Source organism: Pygocentrus nattereri, chromosome 5, assembly GCF_015220715.1.
Source record: "Pygocentrus nattereri isolate fPygNat1 chromosome 5, fPygNat1.pri, whole genome shotgun sequence".
NCBI lineage: Eukaryota > Metazoa > Chordata > Actinopteri > Characiformes > Serrasalmidae > Pygocentrus > Pygocentrus nattereri.
Genome location: NC_051215.1, coordinates 16,629,325 through 16,657,240, shown reverse-complemented (window position 1 = coordinate 16,657,240; position 27,916 = coordinate 16,629,325). Strand labels below are relative to the sequence as shown.

At 39.9% G+C, this 27,916-nt stretch overlaps 2 protein-coding genes across 4 annotated transcripts in view; one reads left to right on the top strand and one right to left on the bottom strand.

Moving 5' to 3' along the window:
* The window catches only part of wdr17 (WD repeat domain 17), a 54,696-nt gene extending 35,119 nt beyond the window's left edge, over nt 1–19,577 (bottom strand). Inside the window, exons 1-3 of one of the 3 annotated variants that reach the window (XM_017709067.2) lie at nt 19,500–19,577; nt 2,758–2,886; nt 1,591–1,774 (exon numbers count right to left, since the gene is read on the bottom strand). In XM_017709067.2, coding sequence (XP_017564556.1) covers nt 1,591–1,774; nt 2,758–2,880 — 307 coding nt within the window. In that variant the 5' untranslated portion in view covers nt 2,881–2,886; nt 19,500–19,577. Of the gene's footprint in view, nt 1–1,590; nt 1,775–2,757; nt 2,887–4,568; nt 4,771–19,499 lie in introns of those variants that run through there. The other 2 variants (XM_017709065.2, XM_017709066.2) reach the window with 2 other exon arrangements.
* A 1,960-nt stretch (nt 19,578–21,537) lies between these two features.
* gpm6ab (glycoprotein M6Ab) overlaps nt 21,538–27,916 on the top strand; it is a 105,925-nt gene continuing 99,546 nt past the window's right edge. Inside the window, exon 1 of the mRNA XM_037538618.1 lies at nt 21,538–21,679. Within this exon, the coding sequence (XP_037394515.1) occupies nt 21,676–21,679 (4 nt within the window). The 5' untranslated portion in view covers nt 21,538–21,675. The remainder of the gene's footprint in view (nt 21,680–27,916) is intronic.

Genomic DNA, 27,916 nt, shown 5'->3' with positions numbered 1-27,916 from the left:
TTTACCTAGGAATCTAGTTCTGTGGAGCCGCAACAGCAACAGTGGAGAAATTATTCAGGCCTGATCTTACCCCAAACAGAGACAGAGTCACTGGTGAGAATTTTGAAGCTAAAGTGTCGCTGAAGTTTAGAAAAGACTCTGAATGTCATGTCTGTTCATACACCAATCAGGCATAAAATTATGACCACATCCTTGTTTCGGTGCTCTTTGTCCATTTTATCAGCTCCACTATATAGGTGCAGTCTGTAGTTCTACAATTACAGACAATTACAGACTGTAGTCCATCTGTTTCTCTGCATACTTTGTTAACCCATGGACCCTCAAAGAGCAGGTACTGTTTGGGTGGTGGATCATTCTCAGCACTGCAGTAACACTGACATGGTGGTGGTGTGTTCGTGTGTGTTGTGCTGGTATGAATGGATGAGACTCAGTAGTGCTGATTGTTTTTTAACACTGTGTCTACTCTCTGTCCACTCTATCAGACTCACTTGCATTGTCGGTTTACGCTGTAGATGTAAAGCCAGAGAGGATAGCTCATTTCTTACTGTACAGTATGAGCTAATCATCCTCTAGTCCTTCATGAATGGTCACAGGACGCTGCCCACAGGACGCTGTAGGCTGGATATTTTTCGTTGGTGGACAATTCTCAGTCCAGTAGTGACAGTAGTAGTGTTTAAAAACTCCAGCAGCGCTGCTGTGTCAGATCCACTTGTACCAGCACAACACACCACCAACATGTCAGTGTTATTGCAGGGCTGAGAAAGATCCACCACCCAAATAGTACCTGCTCTCCATGGGGGTCCTGACCACTGAAGAACAGGGTTAAAGGTGTTTAACAAATTATGCAGAGAAACAGATGGACTACAGTCTGTAATTGCAGAACTACAAAGCGCACCTATATAGTAAGTGGAGCAGACAAAATGGACAATGAACGTAGAAACAAGGAGGGGGTCATAATGTTATGCCTGACTGGTGTATCTTGCTGAAATGTTTAAATTGAAGCAGTTTTATTTCAACAGTTGACAACGTTTCGCACAAAATTCTCTGGTTTGTATTCAGTTATTATTACTATTTTTTTTGAAAGTAAAAACCTGGAATGATTGACTTTGGATTTAGTCTTAATTTTTGATGGATATCACAACTTTGGTTGTGTAATTTAGATGGTTGGTTGTACTTAAACTCACTTTTTGGTGATCTTTTGGTATATTTGTAGCTTTTCAATTGTGTTTCTTACTAGCACAAGATTGAATGCAGTGTCTTGTTTTGTGTCTCAGGTGGAGATTCACAAACATTCTGACAATTGCGCTTTGAAATCACCCTCTACTATGAGCTCTAAGAGGGGCAGTGTTTATCAGAAACTTAGGAGTGATGAAGCACTAGAAGATGACTGATTGAAATTGTGCATCAGTAGATGGGCTACACTGTACACCAGCAAGATGGAGCTACAAAGGAGGGGTTTTAAATAAATTGGCCAGTAAATGTACAAAAGTATACATAATATAAGATAACATGAGGATGTGTGTAAGCTTGGGAGTATGCATAATCATCTATGAGTGTATGAGTGTGTAAGCATATAGGAAGCGTTGATGCCTTTAGTGTTGTCCAGTCGAGCGACAACTTTCTGCTCGGCTACGTTCCAGATGATAAGCAGGTTATCTGCGCTGGCACTGGCGAACACTTCAGGGTTGTGCGGACACCAGCTTATGGCAGTGATGGTCTTCTTGTGCTCTGACATGATGGCCCTCAGCTTAAATTCATTATATCTGTGGTCCAGCTGAATGGACAGAATTTAGCCAGCAACATTTAGAAAGGAAATTACAGCAGTTAAATAAAGTATATATGCATGCTAGATGGCATTAATTCACATCTACAGCAGCTAAGATTAATCCTTTAAACTGTAAAGCAGTTACATACTAGTTAGCTTAAAACATACATTTTAGTTTCATAGTACTTGTCGAATAATATATAGTTGTTTACGAGTAAGAAATTTTAAGATTAATAAATAAATAATATACCTGCACTTTAAGGGGTTAACTAACACAGAAATCTTCAGAAAGTCACTTTAGCTACTACTGGGTTCAGCAATATTTTAAACACAAATGTTTGAGTTCTGCAGTTTGCACCATAACAGTGCAGTAGTTCTGTATTAATTCCAATGTTATTGCACACTGAAAAAATTAATCTCTCTCTCTCTCTCTCTCTCTCTATATATATATATATATATATATATATATATATATATATATATATATATATATATATATATATACACATATATATATATACTGTATATATATATATATATATATATATATATATATATACATATATATATATATATATATATATATATATATAAACCTAACACTTTTGGATTAAGGCTTAGAGATCATGAGAAATGGTCATTTATAACCTCTATAAATGGTTATACCTGACATCAGTTAGGATTATCCTTCAGGGACCACCTGAAGAACCTTAAAATTGTCTTTACTTGGTGGATCTATTTACTATTTTTGCCATTGATTGGCTGATTAACTCTCAAGCTATAATTCTGCCTTCATCTACTGGAATTATAATGAGACTCAATACAATTCATATCCAAGTCACTAATTTGAGTTCTGTCACAAAACACTGTCTATAAAATTCTCTATGTTTCTGTCTACAAAAACACTTGAAAGAGTAGGTAGTTACAAATCCACAAGTTAGAAGCCATATGTCTATGAGAAGGCAGCACATGAACCAGTTTGTGACATTTACCTGGTAGACATAGATAGCGAGCGTAGCACAGTATGCAAATCTGTCTCCACTGGCAGCACACACATCTTTATTCCATGGCTGGCACCCAGCAGCCAGCAGTCCCACCTGCTTCACCTGTGACATCTTTACCTGGACAGAGACAACCAATGTAGTCATGTCAAACTGACCATGATCTGAATCTGTCATGATCTGCAATAACTCCCAACTTTTGCATGATCTAGACTGTTTTCGGAAGTTGTAATCAAGTTTACATCTACTTTAGATTCATATTGAACCATGTGCTATAACTACTATTCTGTATGCATCCACCATGTTCTATATCATCTATCCTGTATGTGCTCCTCCATGTTCTGTATCTACCATTCTGTATATGTTCCACCATCACTGTTATGTATGACACTGGGTGGCTGATCATTTACACCAATAGGTCAGTTAACTACCTGTAATTACAAAATACAGGACCGGAAACTGGATTTAAGGCTCAGATTTGTAGACCTCTTCTCTAAATATTTACAGTCCTTTCCAACTGTCAATGGTTTATTATCTGGAGTATGACTATATGATCTCAGTACCTTTGTGTAGCCCTGCTTCAAACTTGTCCTTACCTGTACCCTGTACTATATGGTGAGGCCTAGAGGAGGATAGGTTCTCCTTTTTGAGCTAACAGCTCCATTGCCCCATTTATGGTTTAGAAAAGGAAATTGCACAATACACTATCAGTAATTGTTAATGAAAGTACACAGTGAGGTATACTGCCTGGAAAAATTGACCCTATTTTTTTCTCTCTCTTATGACCACTTAACTTTCATTGAATTGATATCACAACAAAACCTGATGACAAAAAAATTCTACTTTTAGATATTTATTTCATTGAAAAATACCAGCTGTCCATTACACTCTGTGAAGGTTTCATAAGAAATGCAGCAAAAGGTTCAAAATTACTTTACTTGTTACATGAACATATATTAAAATTAAGAACTTTTAAACATTTCACACTTTATGGAAGTGACAATGTTAGTTTTGTGAGAGTTATGTGAAAGCTGTGAAAGTCTTATGATTAAGAACTGAAAAGTAAGCCTATGGGCAAAAGCTTAAGCTTGTGGGGGTATACCCCCATTGTTTCTGCATAATTGCATTAAGGTGTAAACAAAGTAACTCAGGTGGTTTAATGTAAATTCGCCATTAAAAGGAAACTTTCTGACTCTGAATTGATCACAGCAAAGCCTTTACAAGGTTGCAGGAATATATTACATGAAATCATTACCAATACATCACCTAATCGTTGCCTAATCGTTTTATGATACATATGAGGTATGATTTTGGCCTAAACATTTTTTTTGTAACCAATTCATGGCAAAGGTACATGCAGAATGTTCTAAAGCAAAAATTTATAATGTATCCAAAAATCTATCTTTAAAGATTTTTAAAGATTTACCACTATTTCATAATTATAAACATTGCATATAAAAACACAGAAGACACCTGTGACTGAATTTAAATGAATGACAATGAAATTGCTGCACAGTTCCTTCGATCTGCTTTCAGCAACGAGAGTCCAGTCTGGTTTGACATGGACTGACACATTCAAACACACACACGCAAGCTGTTTCTCTGTGCTGCTCTAACATCATGGTTCCAGTATGACTTTTGCGTAGGAGCTACGTGTTGACCAGATTTGAACCCTATGACACTGTAAGCAGTACAGACATCACACATGATGGCTGTTTAGCATGAACACATTCTCTCTCTCTCTCTCTCTCTCTCTCTCTCTCTCTCTCTCTCTCTCTCTGTGTGTCTGCAGTAGCTCCTACCTTCATTTCATCATCACTCCTGCAGAACCAGCTGAGTGTCTCCATGTCTGCCTGATTAGCTCTCTTCTCCTTCGCACACCCCACACACACCACAGCTGGACACGATTGCCAATAGTTAAAAGAAATATAATAGCATGTGTGTCTGTATGTGTATGCCTGTTAGCTTGCTAAGCAAGTGCATGTGTCAGCGTAGGACAGAGAGAGAGAGAGACAGAGACAGAGAGAGAGAGACTCATTGACTAGTGCAGGCTGTGTGTTGGTGTGTTAGCGGCAGCTGTAGAGGAGTGATGTACAGCCTCCTCTGGTAGCCAGGCAACAGTAGCCCCCATCATTAAAATGAGGTGCATTTAAGTTCCTTTCCCAATACCTACCCCCTCTATGCATACACACCCACACCCACACCCACACACACACACATATGCTCGTTTTTAAACAAAATCAGGATGTGGAGTCATATATGTTCCATATGTATTATATGTAAGTAACTATATGTAATACTGACATTTAAATGTCCCACTGTCCAATGTCTATTATACATATTCTCTTCCAGAGTGATGCAAAAAAATGTATTCATGCATTTTTTGTAAGCAGGACTGATTACTGTACTGGGCTTTCTAAGAAAGCAGTACATCCTCTACAACATGTACAAAATGAAGCAGCACAGATCCTAACGTAAACAAAAAGAAGAGCTCATAGCACCCCCAAAAATAGAATGATTGCCTATATCTTTCAGGATGGATTTTAAAGTTTTTTTGCTAGTTTTTAAAGCTCTAAATGGCCTTAAAGCAACTATGCACCTCTCTGTTTATGTTTCAACACAGGATCTTATACGTTCTGTAAAATAAAGAAAACATGGAGAGGCCTTGGTTACTATGCTTCTGAACTATGGAACTCAATTCCACTTTTATTAGGGACTCAAGCTTGGAACTTCTAAGAAACATTTGAAAGCATGTATCTTTCAGTTAGCTATTAACCCCTAAAATGGCCAGGCACACTGGCAGGCCCAAAGTTTTATCACACACTATAACACAAGAATGGCTCAGCCAGTTTGCACTGAAGTCCATGTAGCGACTGAATAATAAGCCTTAGTATGTAATAAGCCTTGGATTTTGAGGGGTTAAGAAAATTCTATGTCCCTTTTTTGGGTCCCACAGCCTGAAAGAGCTACATGGGACCACTCTCCCACGGACCCACCACCCATGGGAGAGGCGCTTATGGGGGTCCGGTGCACTGTGGATCGGGTGGCGGCCGAAGGCCGGGGCTTTGGTGTTCCGATCCTCGGCTACTGAAACTGGTTCTTGGAACATGGAACGTTACCTCTCTGGCAGGAAAAGAGCCTGAGCTAGTGTATGAGGCTGAGAGATACCAACTAGATATATTTGGGCTCACCTCAACACATGGCAGGGGCTCTGGAACAGACTCTCTCGAGAGGGGTTGGACCTTATTCCATTCTGGGGTTGTCCAGGGTGAGAGGCTTACTCATAGCTCACTGGCTTAGTGCCTGTACATTGGGGTTTTCTCCGGTGGCCTTCGGGTTGGGGAACGGGCTCGGACTGTTGTCTGTGAAGCGGCTGGGATGAAAATCAGCACCTCTAAATCTGAGACCATGGTCCTCAGTCATTAAAGGGTGGAATGCTCTGTCCAGGTAGGGAGTGAATTCTTGCCCCAAGTGGAAGAGTTTAAATATCTTGGGATTTTGTTCACAAGTGAAGAAAGGATGGAGCGAGAGGTTGACAGGCGGATTGGCGTGGCATCTGCAGTGATGCGGACCCTAAACCGGTCCGTCATGGTGAAGAGAGAGCTGAGCCAGAAAGCGAAGCTGTCAATTTACTGGTCAATCTACGTTCCGACTCTCACCTATGGTCACAAGATCGCAGATACAAGCGGCTGAAATGAGCTTTCTCCGCCGGGTCGCCGGGCTCTCCCTTAGAGATAGGGTGAGAAGCTTGGTGATTCAAGAGAGGCTTGGAATAGAGCCACTGCTCCTCCACATTGAGAGAAGCCAGTTGAGGTGGTTCGGGCATCTGGTAAGGATGGCCAACGGGGAGGAGACCCCGGGGAAGACCCAGGACACGTTGGAGGGATTATATCTCTCGACTGTCTTGGGAACGCCTCGGCATCCCTCTGGAAGAGCTGGAGGAAGTGGCGGAGGAGAGGGAGGCCTGGGCCTCTTTGCTTAGGCTGCTGCCCCTGCAACCTGGATTTGGATAAGCGGTGGAGGATGGATGGATGGATGTCCCTTTTTTGTATTTTTTTTTACATTTGATCTGTGTCATTGCTTCATTTGATTTTAAAACAAGACTAAGAAGGAAGAGTTTTGCCAAAACTCTAGGCAGCACGCTCTCTCCTTACAGCCATTTTAAAATTGAGGGGGACACAACTGTCAGTACATGACACCCCTCAAACTCCACACCCCTCACTTGTAGGTTTGGTATTACTATTATAAAGCCTGTAGCAGTATGTGCATTTTTACAGTGAAGCCAATTTGTACGTCTGGGGAAGCAACACACAAACATACCTGACAGAGAAGTTAACCAGCTAACATATGGTCTTTCAAAGTTCTTAGCTAAACACATGATCTACTCCAAGAACACAAAACTGTGGTTCTGCTACAAAATAAGAAGCTGACCTATCACTGGCCTGTGGTGGAGTAGCTACTCAAAAAATATGCCATTCCAAAATTCTACATCTCTCAAACTGTAATGGAATAATTTTACTTATTACTTCCAGGGAACATACCAAATACTAATTATAATTATATTTAGTTTTGAGGCTGTATAATATTCTGTAGTATATTTAGTATATTCTCCAGTATATATAGAGGTTTAACATATATCACACTTAAAACAAACAAAAAAAAACTTTACTTGATCTTGTTTTCTTTATGACTGAATGGTTTGTTAATTTGAAAATCAATTCCAAGATTAAATGCATTGCTATATTATTATTTTATTATCCATCTGCTAATTATTAGTAGCAATGAACTGGAACAATCTTCACTTGATAGCAGACTGAGACCTGTGATTTTTGGATGGGTCTAATTACCCAAGTATTACACTGTCAAAAAGGGCTGAACTGAACAAACAGCTGAACTGGTTTGCACCAAATAAGGTATGCGTGAAAGTGCCCTTAGGCCACTTTATTCAAGTTTTTTTTTTTTAAGTTCATGCAGCATTCTATATCACACACACACACACACACACACACACACACACACACACACACACACACACACACACACACACACACACACACAGATGTCCCTTTTCACACTTCTCCTTCTGTCCAGTAAAATCAGAACATGACATGTTCACAAATAGCACCGAAAGCCTGAAGAACGTCTGGCAGACACCTCTCTGTGTACGGCTCCTCCATTTAAAGGCCTTCATTAACATCACAACATCACAAAAGCGGAGTGACCACATAATCTCCCTGTGTGCAAATGTGTAGAAATCTGGACATAATGCAGTCTTTTGAAAGACAGCTATCAAGGACAATTTAAATAATGCAGTCTTGAGATATGCATGCGTGTGTGTGTGTGTGTGTGTGTGTGCACGTGTGTGTAAGCCACAATTACAGTCTGCAATCTCACCCCCAACCCATTTCACTTTAGGTGGGCTTTACAGAGAGAGAGAGAGAGAGAGAAAGGAAAGAAAGGGAGAGACGAGGAAGAAAGACAGACAAGGGGGAAGGAGAGTATATAGAGAGAGACAGAGAGAGTGAAAAAGAGAGAGAGGGGGGAACAGAGAAAGAGAGAGTAAGAGACAGAGAAAGAAGCAAAATGAGCAGAATAGTGAGACATAGAGAAATAAAAAAAGAAAGAGCGATTGACCAGAATGAGAGTGAGAAAGACACTTAAAGAAAGAAGCAGAGACAGAAAGGAAAGAGAGAAGATAATGGAGAAAAAAGAGGGAGGGAGAGAGAGAGAGAGAGAGAGAGAGAGAGAGAGAGAGAGAGAGAGGGGCCACTCATGGAGCTGTTTCCTAGGCAATGAAGACTGAAACTCTGAGAGGCGTTTGAGCTGAAGTGGTGTGAGCTGTGGGTGTGTGTGTGTGTGTGTGTGTGTGTGTGTGTGTGAGTGAGTGTCCTTAATGTTAATAGCATATATCTACTACCGCATACATCATCTGCAATCTGGCAATCTGTACTCGCACACCTGAATTTGCTGTCACATACATCACACAACCAACAGCCAACTTAAAAGAACACAGCAACTGCTTTAGAAAGTCATGTGTGGTATGTGCCATCGTCTGTGACTTCACTCACATTTTTACTAGAGCCTGACATAGAGAACCTGATATAGGATTTTTAAGATCAATATCGATTTTCATATTTGAGGATTTAAAAATACGAAAATGCAGAATATTCGGATGCGAATTTTACGCATCAAAACGACACAATTCTTTTCTATGAGATCTACGATATCTTCTACTTTTCACAAAATGGGCAAACAATGCAGGATTGTTTCCACTTTAGAAAGCAATAGGAGAACATGACGTTTCTCCATCTCATTTCAGAAGCTAAAACTTTCACTCATGGCTCAGATTTCTTCAACTCAGTCTGTGCTGATTTTTGAGATGCAGCTCCACACGAGATGAAGCACATATGGGCTGAGTGTCTTCAAGTGCAATAACACCTCCTTTACTCACAGGTGCCAGAATGTAACTGCTGCTCTATTTAAGGTGGAGTGGAAAAATACGAACAAGAAACTGGTGAATAGGAAACTGCCTTCAGCATCCTCATTTAGGCACAAACTGACCATGGGAAAAAATATAGTTAAAAAGATGGACATTTAACATGTTATCTGCATCAGACAGATACACTATATTGCCAAAAGTATTCACTCACCCATCCACATCATTGAATTCTGGTGTTCCAATCACTTGCATGGCCACAGATGTATAAAACCAAGCACATAGGCATGCAGACTGCTTCTACAAAAATTTGTGAAAGAATGGGTCGATTTCAGGAGCTCAGTGAATTTCAGCACGGTACCGTGATAGGATGCCACCTGTGCAACAAGTCCAGTCGTGGAATTTCCTCACTACTAAATATTCCACAGTCAACTGTCAGTGGTATTACAATAAAGTGGAAGTGATTGCGAACAACAGCAAATTAGCCAAAGTGGGAGGTTGCATAAAATGACAGCGCGAGATCAGCGGATGCTAAGGCGCATAGTGCGCAGAGGTCGCCAACTTTCTGCAGAGTCAATCGTTACAGACCTCCAAACTTCATGTGGCCTTCAGATTAGCTCAAGAGAGCTTCATGGAATGGGTTTCCATGGCCGAGCAGCTGCACCCAATCGAATGCAGTGGTGTAAAGTGCTGCTACTGGACTCTAGAGCAGTGGAGAGGCATTCTCTGGAGTGACGAATCATGCTTCTCTGTTTGGCAATCTGATAGACGAGTCTGGGTTTGGTGGTTGCCAGGAGAACGGTACTTGTCTGACTGCATTCTGCCAAGAGTAAAGAGGATTATGGTGTGGGGTTGTTTTTCAGGAGTTGGGCTCGGCCCTTTAATTCCAAGTTCATATACGTGTGAAGGCAGATGATACTTCCAATATACTTCCAATAATTTTAATTTTGACCATTAATTCAAACTGGTACTTGATCACACATTGATTATATTGTGTAAGAGCAGAATCTTCAGGCAGTAATGCTAAATATTTGGTGTTTTACTCATTTAGAAATAAACATTATGTTTCACTGTAATGCTAATACATGTGGACTTAATTTCAGTTTCTAAATTTTACAAATGTTTATGCATCAGCATTAGCAGATATGTACATGGAAAATATCAGATATCAGCACTGGTTTAGAATTCCTGTGTCAGTGCATCCCTAGTAATTATGCTTATACAGCATATATAAAAATCAATCAGACTGAAACTCAAAATGTTTCCTTTGGTTTTCTTCCTTCTCTTCAGCATCGTGCCCTGCTGAAAAGGACATCTTGCACTGTCCACGCATACTCAACAGTGAGCAAATCTTTGTTTATTTGTGTCTGGAGACAAGCCCAGAGTGGTAAAGGTCAGAGCAGGAGGAGTAGACTGATGCCACTTAATAAAAAAAATTACACTCACTTCTCAGAAACTGACATCATTGCGCTCAGAAGTCATACAAAAGACATTTACTGTGTGATGTTTTGCTGAAGAACTCATGCACTGGACCATCAAATAGGACCACCTCTGTTAAACATTATTTGGGTGGTAGACCATTCACTCTTGGTTAAGAGTTTTTCTGACCGCTGGCCTGGAATGGGGAACACTCAAGCTGTCCATAGAAAAAAGTGAGGTACAGTCAACTACTTAAATAATATCTGGTCAGTGGTGGTCTAACAGGGTCCCTTTTCACTGATAAACCGGATACAAAGGGGTTTATAAACAAACGGGACAAAATCAGTAACTATAAACCTACAAAGTGCACCTATATGGTAGGCGTTTCTGACAAAATGCCTAAAGAGTGTATGTATAAGCCAGGTGTTTCTAATATAGTGGCAGCTCATTGTAACTAATGAAGTAACCTATATTAATGTTCTTCATTGCAACTGTGTATAAAAAGAAGAAATAATGTATTGAGACATCAGTTATAGGTGCAACAAGCAGCTGCCATGGATTCTGCAGTGGTGACGGGAAACAAAACAAGCTAGAATTGATTCTGCTCGACAGCGTGATGGCCTAATCATTATTTAGGTTCACACCTGCGCAGTTCTCTCACATCAAATGACAGGTTTGTATTTCAAATAGCCTCCCATTTGGTTTTAAAAGTGAATGCAGTGAAACACAATGTTTTTCATCTGACTGCCTCTCTACACACTGCCTAATAATGTTTAATTCATAAACTAACCTCAATTTGCCAATCCTATATATCTATACGGGGTCACGCAAATCCGGCCCTGCACAATTACTCTCTCAGCACATGATTCACCTCATGAAGGACGAGCTACACTGTAGTAAAAACATAAATTCATTCATATTGCTGTAAGTTATGCTTTACCTCTTCTATTTTATTATAATGCCTCAGAAACTGTCTTCAGTATTGAAACTCACATGTTGCAAGGAGCTGCTGTATCTCCTGTATGGTAAGTTTAAAGGAGAAGAAAAGTAATCATACAGGATGTCCCGATTGGCCCCTCCCAGTCCTGTCCATGTGTTTGTGTTGTGTTTTGATCTTCCATGTGCATTTGTTTTGGTTTCCTAGTTCAGCCCCATGTTTTGGTGACTCCTCCCCTGATTATTCTCACCTGTGTTTCCACCTGTGTCTTGTGAACCCTCGTTAGCCCTCTTGTATTTAAGCCCTGTATTTTCATTAGTCTAGTGCTAGTCTTTGTCGGTTATTATATGCTGTGTTGGATGTTCTGCTTGTTCTGTTCTACTTGTTCTGTTGTATTCTGGTCTGTCATATCTGCCCCCCGATCTATCCGTGTTGGCTCTGTGACCCTGGACTGTCTCGACCCTGATTTTGGATTAGCCCATAATAAATCTCACTTATCTCAGCACGTGTGTCCACCCCCTCGCTCCATGTTACACAGAAAAACCATTTTCATTGGTCTGTACATTATAAAATCTTCACACATCAGTCATCTGGCAGTTTTAAATGGTGTAAACAAATCAATCTCACATTTTTACTTTATTATGCACTGGCCAGCCAACTCATTAAGGATACCTACATTGTACTCAATGCTACTCTACCCTCCACTATCCTCTACTGGCAAATTTGACTCCAGATGTGAGCCTTATACTGTAAGTGGTGTTGTGGTGGAGCAGGGGGAACACTAAATATATTAATATATATATAAATATATTATATTACAACCCCAATTCCAATGAAGTTGGGATGTTGTGTAAAACATAAAACCGAATACAATGATTTACAAATCCTTTTCAACCTATATTCAACTGAATACACTACAAAGACATGATACAGTGGGGAGAACAAGTATTTGATACACTGCTGATTTTTCAGGTTTTCCCACTTGCAAAGCATGTAGAAGACTGTAATTTTTATCATAGGTACTCTTCAACTGTGAGTGATGGAATCTAAAACAAAAATCCAGGAAAATACATTGTATGATTTTTAAATAATTAATTTCCATTTTATTGTGTGAAATAAGTATTTGATACACCAGAAAAAGAAACTTAATATTTGGTACAGAAACCTTTGTTTGCAATTACAGAGATGAGACATTTCCTGTAGTTCTTGACAAGGTTTGCACACACTGCAGCAGGGATTTTGGCCCACTCCTCCATACAGATCTCCTCCAGAGCCTTCAGGTTTCGTGGCTGTTGCTGGGCCACACAGACTTTAAGCTCCCTCCAAAGATTTTCTATTGGATTCAGGTCTGGAGACTGGCTAGGCCACTCCAGGACCTTAAGATGTTTCCTACGGAGCCACTCTTTAGTTGCCCTGGCTGTGTGTTTTGGGTCGTTATCATGCTGGAAGACCCAGCCACGACCCATCTTCAGTGCTCTTACTGAGGGAAGGAGGTTGTTGGCCAAAATCTCACGATACATGGCCCCATCCATCCTTCCCACAATACGGTGCAGTCGTCCTGTCCCCTTTGCAGAAAAGCATCCCCAAAGAATGATGTTTCCACCGCCATGCTTCACGGTTGGGATGGTGTTCTTGGGGTTGTACTCATCATTCTTCTTCCTCCAAACATGACTAGTGGAGTTTAAACCAAAAAGTTCTATTTTTGTCTCATCAGACCACATGACCTTCTCCCATTCCTCCTCTGGATCATTCAGATGGTCATTTGCAAACTTCAGACGGGCTTTGACATGCGTTGGCTTGAGGAAGGGCACCTTGCGTGCACTGCAGGATTTTAATCCTTGACAGCGTAGAGTGTTACTGATTGTTTTCTTTGAGACTGTGGTCCCAGCTCTATTCAGGTCATTGACCAGGTCCTGCCTTGTAGTTCTGGGCTCATTCCTCACCTTCCTCAAGATCATTGATGCTCCACGAGGTGAGATCTTGCATGGCGCCCCAGACCGAGGGAGATTTTCTGTTATTTTGCATTTCTTCCATTTTCTAATAATTGCACCAACAGTTCTTGCCTTCTCACCAAGCTGCTTGCCTATTGTCCTGTAGCCCATCCCAGCCTTGTGCAGGTCTGCAATTTTATCCCTGATGTCCTTACACAGCTCTCTGGTCTTGGGCATTGTGGAGATGCTGGAGTCTGACTGATTGAGTGTGTGGACAGGTGTCTTTTATACAGGTAACGAGTTCAAACAGGTGCCGTTAATACAGGTAATGAGTGGAGAACAGGAGGGCTTCTTAAAGAAGAAGCAACATGTCTGTGAGAGCCAAACTTCTTACTGGTTGATAGATGATCAAATACTTATTTCACACAATAAAATGGAAATTAATTATTTAAAAATCATACAATGTATTTTCCTGGATTTTTGTTTTAGATTCCATCACTCACAGTTGAAGAGTACCTATGATAAAAATTACAGTCTTCTACATGCTTTGCAAGTGGGAAACCTGAAAAATCAGCAGTGTATCAAATACTTGTTCTCCCCACTGTATTTAATGTTCAAATGGATAAACTTTATTGTTTTTTGCAAATATTCACTCATTTTGAATTTGATGCCTGCAATACATTCCAAAGAAGTTGGGACAGGGGCATGTTTACCACTGTGTTACATCACCTTTCCTTTTAACAACACTCAATAAGTGTTTAGGAACTGAGGCCACTAATTGTTGAAGCTTTGTGGGTGGAATTTGCGCTTCATAATGAGCCAGACATTTTCAATGGGAGACAGGTCTGGACTGCAGGCAGGCCAGTCTTGTACCTGCACTCTTTTACAATGAAGCCACGCTGTTGTAACATGTGCAGAATGTGGCTTGGCATTGTCTTACTGAAATAAGCAGGGACGTCCCTGAAAAAGACGTTGCTTGGATGGCAGCATATGTTGCTCCAAAACCTGTATGTACTTTTCAGCATTAATGGTGCCTTCACAGATGTGCAAGTTACCCATGCCATGGGCACTAACACGCCCCCATACCATCAGAGATGCTGGCTTGCACTGAAAACAACCTTGCACTGAAAACAATCCGGACAGTCCTTTACCTCTCTGGCCCGGAGGACACGACGTCCATGATTTCCAAAAACAATTTGTAATGTGGACTCATCAGACCACAGGACACTTTTCCAGTTTGTGTCAGTCCATCTCAGATGAGCTCGGGCTCAGAGAAGCTGGCGGCATTTCTGGATGTTGTTGATTTATGGCTTTTGCTTTGCATGGCAGAGTTTTAACTTGCACTTGTAAATGGAGCGACGAACTGTGTTCACTGACAATGGTTTTCTGAAGTGTTCCTGAGCCCATGTGATAATATCCATTACAGTATGATGTGGGTTTTAATGCAGTGCCACCTGAGGGATCGAAGGTCATGGGCATTCAATGTTGATTTTGTGCCTTGCTGCTTACTTGCAGAGATTTCTCCAGATTCTCTGAATCTTTGATGATATTATGGACTGTAGATGATGAAATCCCTAAAATTCCTTGCAATTGCATGTTGAGAAACATTGTTCTTAAACTGTTGGACTATTTGCACACACAGTTGTTCACAAAGTGGATGCTCCCTTTCATACCCAATCATGACACTCACCTGTTTCCAGTGAACCTGTGGAATGTTCCAAACAGGTGTTTTTTTGAGCATTCCTCAACTTTCCCAGTCTTTGTTGCCCCTGTCCCAACTTCTTTGGAACATGTTGCAGGCATCATATTCAAAATGAGTGAATATTTGCAAAAAACAATAAAGTTTATCCGTTTTAACATTAAACATCTTGTCTTTGTAGTGTGTTCAATTGAATATAGGTTGAAAGGGATTTGCAAATCATCGTATTCTGTATTTATTTATGTTTTACACAATGTCCCAACTTCACTGGAATTGGGGTTGTATACAAATTATATATAATTACACTTTTCAATAAGACTGAAGACAAGAAAAGATAAGAAAATTTACTCAAATCTATGTGAAAAGTATTTAGATTTTTTTTAGCTCCAGCACCACAGCCATGTCTGACAAGGGATGAACAGTATTTTTCTTCTTGTTTAAAAAAAAAAATAATATGAAACATGGCCTGTGCAAAAGACATGCTCATTTTATACATATTCCTACTGATTCCTTTTTTTTTCCAACAAACTCAGCAAATCAACAGGAATTCTAACTAAAATTTGGAGTAAAATGAAAAATGCTGAGAAGTTTGTTCCTTGTACAGGATGTGTTGTGTATGACTGTGAATCTATGACGCATGATGTATGTATTTTTTGTAAATGGTGCTATGAGGTTATTGCAGCTAACATATCACAAATGCTTATCATGCAAACTTCATGTCTAAAAACAATATAAGCAAGTCTCAGATTACTTAGCAAATCAACACGGTTTGAGGCAAGTGTGTGATATTTCACCCTTGTAGTTTGCACAATTGCTCACTGGTGGTGTATAGACTTCCATTCCATAAGCATGTTTGCTATTTTAACTTTATATCTACAGTGCAAAACTAAAGAGGCAAACTTCAGACACCAAACTTGTCTGACTACACTTGGGGTGAGTGGCAAAAGTATGTCCATTTGATTTTGAAAAAAAGTATTGCTTTAAATATTCTCATCTTGCTTAGAGAGAAGATCTTACACTTCTTACACATCTTGGCTCTGGGGTTCAAGAACATTTCTGTTTTGCTGGCCTGCTTAAAGGTGGGGGTAGAGTTAGGTGTAGATGTATGGCCTCCTGACACAATGTCTAAAGAGGATAAGAGAGGCTTCAGTGGGAGATTAGGTGAATCTGGTCTCCCACTGCTTCAGATCTATTCCAAAGCATGCACTCACCATGCGTTTTTTTTAGACACTCTACCTGGTGTTTTCACTCACTGGCTGCCTTCTAGAAACACCTACCTTGTACTTCCTTTCACTGCCCACTTTGAAAATTTGAAACACCTACTTTAAATATCCACTGTATGGCCTTTTATAACAGACTCTAGCTCTATCTGTCGCTGCACAATTTATCAGCTCCCCTCAACCTCATTGAGATATTACCTGGGTGATGGATCATTCCCAGCAGTGCAGTGACTTGGCAGTGTGTTTTGCTGGTACGAGCATTTTTCTGGTGACAAACCTGGTCCTGGGTTTTTTATACATGTGAGTGTCACTGTTAGGTTAAGAGTGGACCACCACCCAAACTGCATCAACATTTGGCATACAGTCCTGTAACTGTACACCAGCAAGTGGGGCAATAGTTTCTAACAAAGTGACAAGTGTATGTATGAACTGAACCTCTCCTCTGTGCCCTTGAAATGGCAGTACTCTCTACTGTCATCAATGGTGCAAAATCTAAAGCTTCCCCTCATATTCATAGCAGGAGATATGTCTCACTCACCACTACTTCTAAAAGAAAGAATGAATGCCGTGCCACACTACACCAGACATCTACTAATCCACTTTCCCACAGTAATCCAATTCCACTCAAATCTCTGAGGCCACTCAGGTACCTCTGGGTCTGTTTCACCAGTCTTTCTGCTCCTCCTCATCTGTTTTGAGGCTAGTACACACAAACACAGACACATTGATCTGAAACAAACTCCTGGTGGACCTATTTGTTAAAACTAAAGTCCTACTTATATTGAGTGGCCAGTAACATCACCACAATTGATGACCCGCAGTTATATCAGTATCAGAAAATGATATCGCCATTAATATGTCTTTTTGGTCACAACATCATAGACATTTGAATGCATGAACTCCTGGTAATAGGACAACGCTTTAGACAGCTGTGGCACTAGGAAGCCCAGTATAAGATTGTTCCCACTTCACAGCTGACAAGTGAAACCAAATCAGTCTAATCAATCATATCAGTCATATTTGACAAGTGAAACTCTGCTATGTTGATTATAAATTCTCCATTATTTGCCTTCATTACAGCTTCCATTCTTTTTGAGAGACATGCTTTCAGTTTTACAAAGAAATCTGCAGGAATTTTTACCCAAACATCCAAAGTTCTGGCTTAGAAGTTAATTTTGCCTTTATTGCTTCTTGTGATCTCAAGCAATCCTAAACACATTCAGAGATGTTGAGGTTTGAGCTCTGGGGTGGACAGTCCATTATTCTGAGAACAGCAGCAGCTTATTTGTGTGATTTGAAAATTTCTTCTATTTCCTTGCTTTCTTTTCTTTTCTTTCTTCTTGACAGCTACACGTCCTTTCAGACCCATGATGTTGAGTCTGTCTTCTGGTAGGATGGACAGAAACACCTGAGGATTTTCAAATCTGAAGCAAGAGTTTCTGTCTCAATGATGAGAGCTTTAAGTACTGTTAATCTGATGGTGACAGTTTGGTGGTCTACCAGGTCTTGTTTTGTTGTTAGGACTTCCATTTTCTCCATATCTTTTAATCCTTTTTGGAACTCCTGCTTTGGAAACTTTACTTTGACTTTCCCTTCCCTTATGCCAGTGGATTATTTTTTATCTTAATCTGCTCAGAAATATCACCTGAAAATGAATAAATTGATCCTAATGGCTGTTTAAACTGAAAAGATGATCTCTGACTTTTGCACAGTGCTGTATGTCGGCCTGTGAAATTTTAGCCCCTTTAAATTAGTATTAACATTTAACACAAAACAGCCTAACACACACTTCATGTGAATTGAGAGCCTGTGTTTCTAAAAGGCCAGCTGGACAATACTGGACACTGTAACTGATTGAATTTGATTCTGTTGGTGGTAATTTAGCAATTCAGTAGGGATTTTACTTGCAGCCTCTGTTCAACTAGGCAGAAACAAACACAATGTGTTTGGACTAACGAACAGTCTGTAATTAGTTTGATGGTTGAATAATGTCTCATCACCTGACTGTAAATGGATGCATTGACACAGTCTCACTCTGGGGCCTCGCTGAATGTCTTTCCAGAGGGACTACTTGAGTCTTAATTTGGTTGATCCACATGTGCTGAAAAGCTGCTCTTGTTATATCTCAGCCTTACTCTGCTGTCATCAGCACAGCCAGTTTCCGAGACACTGATTACATGTAGACCACTCACTATTGGTTCAAGATAAGGTTTAATCCGAGTCCAGGAGACTCTTAATGTGTAAATGCCTTAATAACATTTGCTGACATCCAACTGCTGGACCTGACCAAGTCCACCTGGACTGTTCCTGCCCTCCATACAATTAGTCATATTAGACACAAGGAAACATACTAATATGGTGATTTCAGACAGTTGCTACTACAGAGCTCCCAGCTCCATAGAGTAATTTGTTTCCTTTTCTTTTAAGCCATTTAGCTAGAAAGTCAACATAGATGACTCATATTAAGCTAATAAATCAACATGGAATGTCTTAAATGCTCCCCTAAACTCTTTTAAGACATGTTACATGACAGTGAGGCTGCATTGAACACCATTAAAAGAACTTAGTGCTGCCAGTGGGAATGTATACATGTTATGATGAAGGTGCTCTGCGAAATTATTTTCAAAATCATGGACAAAAAGCAAATGTCCATGACATTCCTCCTCTATCAAGAACGTTTTGACCATTAAAAGACGTTTTCATGTTCGAAATTCATACACACACTGATGACAATTAATGATAAATAAGTAAACAATAATTTAGCATAACATGTAATTGCATTTAAGGTTGAGGTAACAGAGTCCCTACATGCTGGTTCTACTCTGCTTGAATGGAAATGTGTCAGGCAGATAAATCAAGTTCACATAATGATCTATATTCGCAGAGTCCAGTTAGGCTGCAGTTCATCTCGAGTTTGTGTGAGGCTGGGAGCTGTGATCACTGAGCTAGTGGCCACAGGTCCACAGTAAAATCGCCTGTTAGCATGTGAGCTACTTCAAATTTGAGCTAAAAACAAAGCAGTCAAAAAACAGTAAGATACAGAGAATGTTACAGTGAAAGACTGACCAGCTGAAGCCCCAGGACCTCTTACCTCTTTTGGGCAGTGAGTGGACAGCGACGAGGTGCTGAAATCAGGCGTCTCTCTCTGTGCAGAGACACCGTGGAGCCTCGAGTGTCTCCTATTCTATAACACGATTGATCAGTTTAGCGCCACATCATCGTTACGTCATCGGTCTTTGGCGCTTGTATTGGTTGTACTCATGATCAATCACGATTTTGTAATACACACTTCCACGCTGGTCACTGGCTGAAATCCCAACAATGTTAGCTCTGGGTGGTGCTTAGGCTTAGACCATTAGGTCCGCATGCTGGGATTTGTAGTCCTCCTGGAACTACACATTGGTTATTTGGATATTTGGTGAAAAATAGTTATTTGCTCGAAGAATTCTCTGAAATCAAGTTCGAGTTCAGTTGCACTATCTATCTTGAATTACATAGATACAGTGAAATTATTTAAACAGCTTCAGTAAAATCACAATAATAAAAATTCAGCTCTGGACATAAGCAAATAATTCGCATTTAGATACAGAGCATGACTTTTCTAGTGATAGGCCTTTTTAGCATTTGCTCACTCAGAGGACATGTACCATAAAAAATATAAAATAAAATAAATTACTTACTTTTTAAATAAAAGAGTTTAATGCAATATGCACACACTGAACATTTTGAATTCACTGTTTTTGTTATGTGATAAAAAATATTTTAAATTATTAAAATATTTAAATATTTTCACCTATTCAGTCTAAAGCAGTTTAGCTCTGTCCATTCATGCTGAAATTCTAAGAAGATTATTAAAAGCGTTTGTGTAAAAAATTATATTAAGAGTTTATATGACCACGTATACACTTTTTGCATGAGGTAGAACACAAGTTCTTTACATTAAAAAAGCATTTTCTGTGCATCATTTGACCTCAGCAGCTGACCTAAGCATTATGTGACAATTTCATAATGAACAGATGAACAGAAATATTTCATTTTTTTAAAACTTGGAATAAAACTGCATTTATTTTTTTGCCTTCTCCGATAAAGCTACTATTTTGGAAATATAAATGCTTTATTCATGTATTTATCTATTGTGGACAGCGACAATATATCATAATGAAACAGTAAAAAAACAGCCTATTTGATTCTAAAGGGGTAAAGATGTTGAAAACTGGTACAAATGTAATTAAGACTGCAACTGTAAAATGAATTACGACTATTTTTGGTACATAAAACCACAGAAACGTTATAAACCGAACCCAGTGGGCAATAAAACAACAGAAATGTAAGATATAGGCGCTTTAATCGTTGAACAGGGGTTTACTAAATCCACCAGCAGAGGGCGCTGTTGGATCTAAAAAAAGCTTCCCTAATCCCAGCGTGTAAAAGGGTGTGTTCTGTGTCAATATGGATGAAAAGTGTGAATTTCGACGACGTCTTAATGATTTAGTAGATGGGCTGAAAATGTGTACCGCTTGTTTACATTCCCTAATAACGCGGCATGTTTGGCTCTGATGTAAGATTCTGTATGAAATTAAAACGAAAATCAGATGGCTGCTTATACCATTGACGGACCTTTTTCAGGTCTTTCCACATTTTCAGGCTTTGTTACTTAACCTGGGTCAAAGTAGATAAAAAAACGTGCTTACGGCAGGATAACCCTGCCTACAGTATAATCCTACAACAAACTCCTTATAGTATTGGGTTGCTGTACAAATTCATTTACATCAGGGCAAAACAATCCTACATTTCACAGAACTGAACAAGGTGGCTGAATTATCTTTTGCCTGTTCAGCGCATTTCGAAAGTCCAGATCACATGTACCTAGACCAACGTGCTCAAGTGAATCCTGAAAACATATAGGCCTATTAAATTGGGACTTCCTATAGGACAGACTATGATTGAACAAACGTGCCTCAGATGAACGCCATTGTCTCTGATGCCATCGACAAAGGCTCCCATTGAGAGATTTGCCTCCTCTGGTGCTGAACGATTCGCCAAGGAATCGTTCTTTGTGAACGACTTGCACAGTTCGATTCACTCAAACGTGTAGTTCGAATGAATCGACTCGGTAGACTGAATTTCTCCTCCTTCACTCTTCTCCTCCTCCCTCCACTGATCATTACATTGACGGCTCTGTATACGACCCACATTAGACTCCTGAAGAGTTTAACTGTGGACTACCAGCACACATCAGCTGAACTTTGCCGTTCACGCGTCTCAAAATGGGTGAGTGAAAACTTTTCTGTCCAACCAAACTAAGATGTGTACAAACTTCCAGTACTTCCAAGTTATGTTTGCTGCTCTGCGGAATATGTTACACTAACTTTCCTCCCAAAGTTTACTCGTTTATGCATTCATGCTGAAATGAACTCTGTAAAGGTTTTAATAACGGAATATACCGTAAAAGTGCTTTTCTTAAGGACGTCAGGGTACCCCCCCCCCCTCCCCCGTCTCTCTCTTTCTCTCTTTCTCTCTCTCTCTCTCTCTCTCTGATTCAGTCTCTCTCACAAACATATATTAATTGCTATATATATAAATTATGTATATAAAATTTAAAACAACAGTCCTTATGGAAAAGCATGTAACATCAAAGCGCCAAAGTCTTCATCACTTTCCTTTTTTGTGTGCGTTTTGTGGTTTAAATACCTTTTCCTGTTGCCTGTTGACATGTGCTAGACTGGTAAGTAACCTAAAGCTGCTATAATCTGATTATCTCGGTTGTCTGCTGGTGATTATATAGCTGGAGGTGTGATCGTGTGGTTCTGCATCATATACTCACTCACTGTGGTGCAGAGTGACTGACAGCTACCTGTAGGCATTTTTTTTTATTATCAGTGTTGCCTAGTAGTGCATTTATGGGTATTAAACTATAGTCTCATGCTCCAGGTCCAGCTTCTGTTGGTACTTTGTGGTGACAAAAAAGTGTTTAATTTGTCTGGCTGGTTCAGTGGTGACTTCTGTATTCTAACCATTTTTTTAGTTGAGATTTTATTAGCAGTCGTGTAGCTGTGAGAAGTGTGGCCAGTCAAGTTCTTCTACACCAAACTGACCAAGCCATGCCTTTATGGAGCTTGCTTTCTGCACTGGGGCACAGTCATGCTGGAAGAAAAGGGCATTCCCCAAGCTGTTCCCACAAGTTGGAGGATTTCCCTTCACTGGAACTAAGGTTCCTGAGTGGACCCCTGAAAACAAACCCCATAGTACTATCGCTCCTCCACCTAACCTTACACTTGGCACAATTTAGTCAGGGCAGGCAGTATTCTCCAAGCATTCGCCAAACCCAGACTCACCCATCAGATTGACAGATAAAGAAGCGTGATTTGTCACTACACTGAATATGTCTCTACTTTTCCAGAGTCGCGTGGTGGTGTGCTTTATCCCACCATGCTTGGCATTGCGCATTTTGATCTTAGATGTGTGTGTAGCTGCTCAGCTATGAAAACCCATTTTGTGAAGCTCCTAAGGAGCAATTCTTTTGCTGATGTTGCTTCCAGATGCAATTTGGAACTCTTTAATGAGTGATTCAATAGAGAATAGGCACTTGTGAGCTTCAGCGCTTGGCAGCCCCGCTTTGTGAGTTAGCCTTGTGGCTAAGCTGTTGTTGCTCCTCGAGCCTTCCATTTCACAATAATTGCACTTACAGTTGACAGGAGCAGATCCAGCAGGACAGAAATTTCACAAACTGACTTGTGGCAGAGGTGGCATTATGTGACTGCCTCTTTTAAAGTCACTGAGCTCATCAGTCACACCCATTCTACTGCCAGTGTTTGTCTGATCAAGATTGCAAGGCTATGTGCTTAATTTTATCCACCTGTTAGCAAAGGGTGTGGCTGAAACACCTGAACACAGTAATTAGGAGGGGTGTCCCAATACTTTTGTGCATATAGTGTACCTATCTGTGTGTTTGTTATTGCTAAAGCTCTTTGCTTAAGCATGATTTCACCTTCTGTTCAGGTCAGTGAAGTTCTGTCAGTGGGTGGTCCTTATGATCAACTACTGTCTTTAAGATATGTGCTTTTTTGTGCAGATAAATAGAAGAATACAAGAAAGTCTGTGTCCACTTGCACAGTGGGGGTTTTTAGCTGAGATGTGTTTTTTTAACATTAGCAGATGGTGTGAAACTGATAACACTGGGAGTCTTTGTGTGTATATGTGTGTGTGTTACCTGTCCTGCCAGTGTTTTACTGTTACTAAACAAACAGGGTTAGAGGAAGAGACTTTGCATTGCCAGGAAAACATATCTGGATTCAACTTTTTTTCCACAAAACCATGGATGCCAACACTTTTTGATCAACAAAACACTACTTATCACATTTCAAGCAGACATTTACTTGATTAGATGTTTTTCATCTATAACCCCAATTCCAGTGAAGTTGAGACTTTGTGTAAAACAAATAAAAACAGAATATGATGATTTGCAAATCCGTTTCAACCTATATTCCATTGAATACACTACAAAGACAAGATATTTAATGTTCAAATGGATAAACTTTATTGTTTTTTGTAAATATTCACTCATTTTGAATTTGATGCCTGCAACACGTTCCAAAGAAGTTGGGACAGGGGCAACAAAAGACTGGGAAAGTTGAGGAATGTTCAAAAAAACGCCTGTTTGGAACATTCCACAGGTGAACAGGTTAATTGGAAACAGGTGAGTGTCATGATTGGATATAAAGGGAGCATCCCTGAAAGGCTCAGTCGTTCACAAGCAAGGATGGGGTGAGATCCACCGCTGTGTGAACAACTGCATTAGCAAATAGTCCAACAGTTTAAGAACAATGTTTCTCAACATGCAATTGCAAGGAATTTAGGGATTTCATCATCTACAGTCCATAATATCATCAAAAGTTTCAGAGAATCTGGAGAATTATCTGCAAGTAAGCGGCAAGGCAGAAAACCAACATTGAATGCCCGTGACCTTCGATCCCTCAGGCGGTACTGCATTAAAAACCAACATCATTCTGTAACGGATATTACCACATGGGCTCAGGAACACTTCAGAAAACCACTGTCAGTAAACGCAGTTCGTTGCTCCATCTACAAGTGCAAGATAAAACTTTGCCATGCAAAGCGAAAGCCATATATCAACAACACCCAGAGATGCAACTGGCTTTGTGCCAGTCTGGGCCCAAGCTCATCTGAGATGGACTGACGCAAAGTGGAAAAGTGTCCTGTGGTCTGACGAGTCCACAGTTCAAATTGTTTTTGCAAATCAAGGACGTCGTGTCCTCCGGGCCAAAGAGGAAAAGGACTGACCGGATTGTTATCAGCGCAAAGTTCAAAAGCCAGCATCTCTGATGGTATGGGGGTGTGTTAGTGCCCATGGCATGGGTAACTTGCACATCTGTGAAACCATTAATGCTGAAAGGTACATACAGGTTTTGGAGCAACATATGCTGTCATCCAAGCAACGTCTTTTACAGGGACATCCCTGCTTTTTTCATCAAGACAATGCCAAGCCACATTCTGCATGTGTTACAACAGCATGACTTTGTAGTAAAAGAGTGTGGTTACTAGACTGGCCTGCCTCCAGACCTGTCTCCCATTGAAAATATGTGGCACATTATGAAACGCAAAATACGACGATGGAGACTCCGGACAGTTGAGCAACTAAAGTTGTACATCAAGCAAGAATGGGAAAGAATTCCACCTACAAAGCTTCAACAATTAGTGTCCTCAGTTCCCAAACGCTTATTGAGTGTTGTTAAAAGGAAATGTGATGTAACACAGTGGTAAACATGCCCCTGTCCCAACTTCTTTGGAATGTGTTGCAGGCATCAAATTCAAAATGAGTGAATATTTGCAAAAAACAATAAAGTTTATCCATTTGAACATTAAATATCTTGTCTTTGTAGTGTATTCAATTGAATATAAGTTGAAAAGGATTTGTAAATCATTGTATTCTGTTTTTATTTGTTTTATACAATGTCCCAAATTCATTGGAATTGGGGTTGTACTTTCTAACAAAATAGCAACATTAGCATGTCAGACTTTCCCAGTTGGTGATTATGCAGTAGTCAAGATGACTTTTTGGACTAAATTGCAGTGTTATGGATGAATCACCATTGGAATTTCTTTATAGTCTAGGCTTAGGCTTAATCGAGGTCTGGGAAAGCAGCCCTTAGAGTTTGGCGAGTCTAATGATATAATTTGGAGGCAAATGATCAAATACAAAAATCTTTCTACTTCTCTTTAAAGCAAATTAAAAACACTGGAAAAGAAAATGTTATTATTTCAGAAATTAACCTGTAAATGGTTTTGTATATGTATTAGCTCATTACTTTCTCATTCAGTGCTATGAAGTTAAATAGATCATGGCATGATCCATGTAAATATCTAAGGTCTGAATACTTAATTCTTTATGTACATTATTTTGGGGTCACCGTTTGAACTTTGAATTCAGTAGAGTGGGCCCTGTATGCAATATATGTCAATATATGCAACAAAATAGCACTGGAATTTCAATCCTGATTCTAAGTGATCTAAGGCTAGTGCTGTATATGTGTTTTTTGCATGAAACTATGAAAAATGACATCTCTTGTTTGAGCCGATCACAGACGCGCTCTGTTGCATTCTGTGGCCTTTGATTCGGTTTCACTCTGTCTCACTCTCTCTTTCTCAGTCTCAGTGTCCTGAGCACTGTAATATATGCAAAAAGTCACATGAGGAATAAATAGGGTCATTATGCGTCTCTTTTTTTGTGCCTCCTCCAAACATTCCCCTCTTGTGTGTGGGGCCTTTGATAGCCCTAACAAGCATCTCCGTGTTTGTGTTACACCCCCTGGCCCTGAGATGCTCTCTCTCACTCTCTCTCCACTAGCCACAAGCTCAGAGATAATATGCAGAAATTGTACTGGGGTTATGGGGTACGCTGACTTACCAACACTGAACCCGTTACAGAGCCTCCCTTTTACTGTCTGGCTGTCAAGAAAACCAAAGAAAGAGGGAACATGTGTGTATGTGTGTGTGTATGTGTGATAACGTCATGAGTAAAAGAGGGCACAACAGTGACATAGTCATCCACACCATTACCAACACACCTAATTCTGGTTTACTGTTCAAAATTTGAGCGAAAACCTTTAAGATTCTAAATAATTTAATTTATGTAAACAGCAGTAGATTCATAAATATATCAACAGCTTGCTTCATAGATGCACGAAAAAGCACATCTTGCTTAAATCAAATGTGTTTTACATCTTTTACATACCAAACTGAAATGGTTAAAGGGAAATTTCTCAGATGTTTGCATATTTATTAATTAATTTAATTTAACAAATATAAATAAACAAAGTCATTAAGAGTGGTCTGATATGAAACACAATGTTCTAGAGAAACAAGTTCAGATTTCTTTACAGTGATGGTAATAGGAAGCTACCTTACTAAACGCCATTACATGAAATAGTTACAAAAATGTTACCCTGTGACATAGTTTTGTCATAGTTTTGAGGGAAGACATATTGTTTACAATACATTTAGGGTCGAGATGCATACATATGGGATGATATAAGGGAAAATAGTCCCCATTCTTTTGTCATAATTTTAACTTTTTCAGTATTACATATTACAACTCAGAACACCCATGTAGGTTTACTGGTTATTTTGGATTGTAAAGAAAATGTCTGTTTTGTGTTGCAACCCTTCATTCCAATCACAACAACTGCAAAAACTGAGCCGGCAAATTTCTCTAAATTGCACCATTGCACCTCACACGACTCTCCAAGATTAAGTAATACAGCTGATTAGCCAATGAACAAAAAAGGCTTATTAAATACTTAATAACAATAATTTATATTTTAAATATAAATAATTCATTTAAATGATCATCAGCTATAGAAACTAAAATATAATAATGAACAAAAATATACAGAACACAGAAACCAACTTTGTGTCCCTAAGGAACCCTTTAATGCGTTAGTTTAGTAGAGATATATGGAATAGCCATCGCTGCCGAGGGCCAGAGCAGCCCACTTCCTGCCGCTGGAAAGAGTGACTGGTGGGTTCTGTCTCTGCCTTTTTTCCATCTCCTTTTCCTGTATGGGATGACAAAGCTACAATTTCAATAACAGCCCATATTTTATCAAAGCCAGCCTTGGGCAGCTAAGGCCACCTGGCAGCTGAATATTTTTCCTTTCTCCATTATCTTGTGAGACTAGCAGTGTAAGATTTCCAGAAGGAACAATAAACATCCCTCAGAAGAGGTGCTCTTCATGTCCGAAAACTCCCTCGCTTTTCCATTTTCCTTCCTGTGGCTGAAATTTTCACCTCATTTCAGGCTAAAAAACAAACCATGTCGCCCTGATCGCGCCTGCGCGTCTAGGCATGTGGGCAGCACTCCGCTGGCCCATGAACCCTCATCTTCAAATCCACCCACCTGCCTTTCTGGAAGGTTTGGTCATACATGAGAAATAGCTAGAGAGAGACTGGTCTGTATTCTCTACTCCAAGGCTACATTCACAGGCCTGC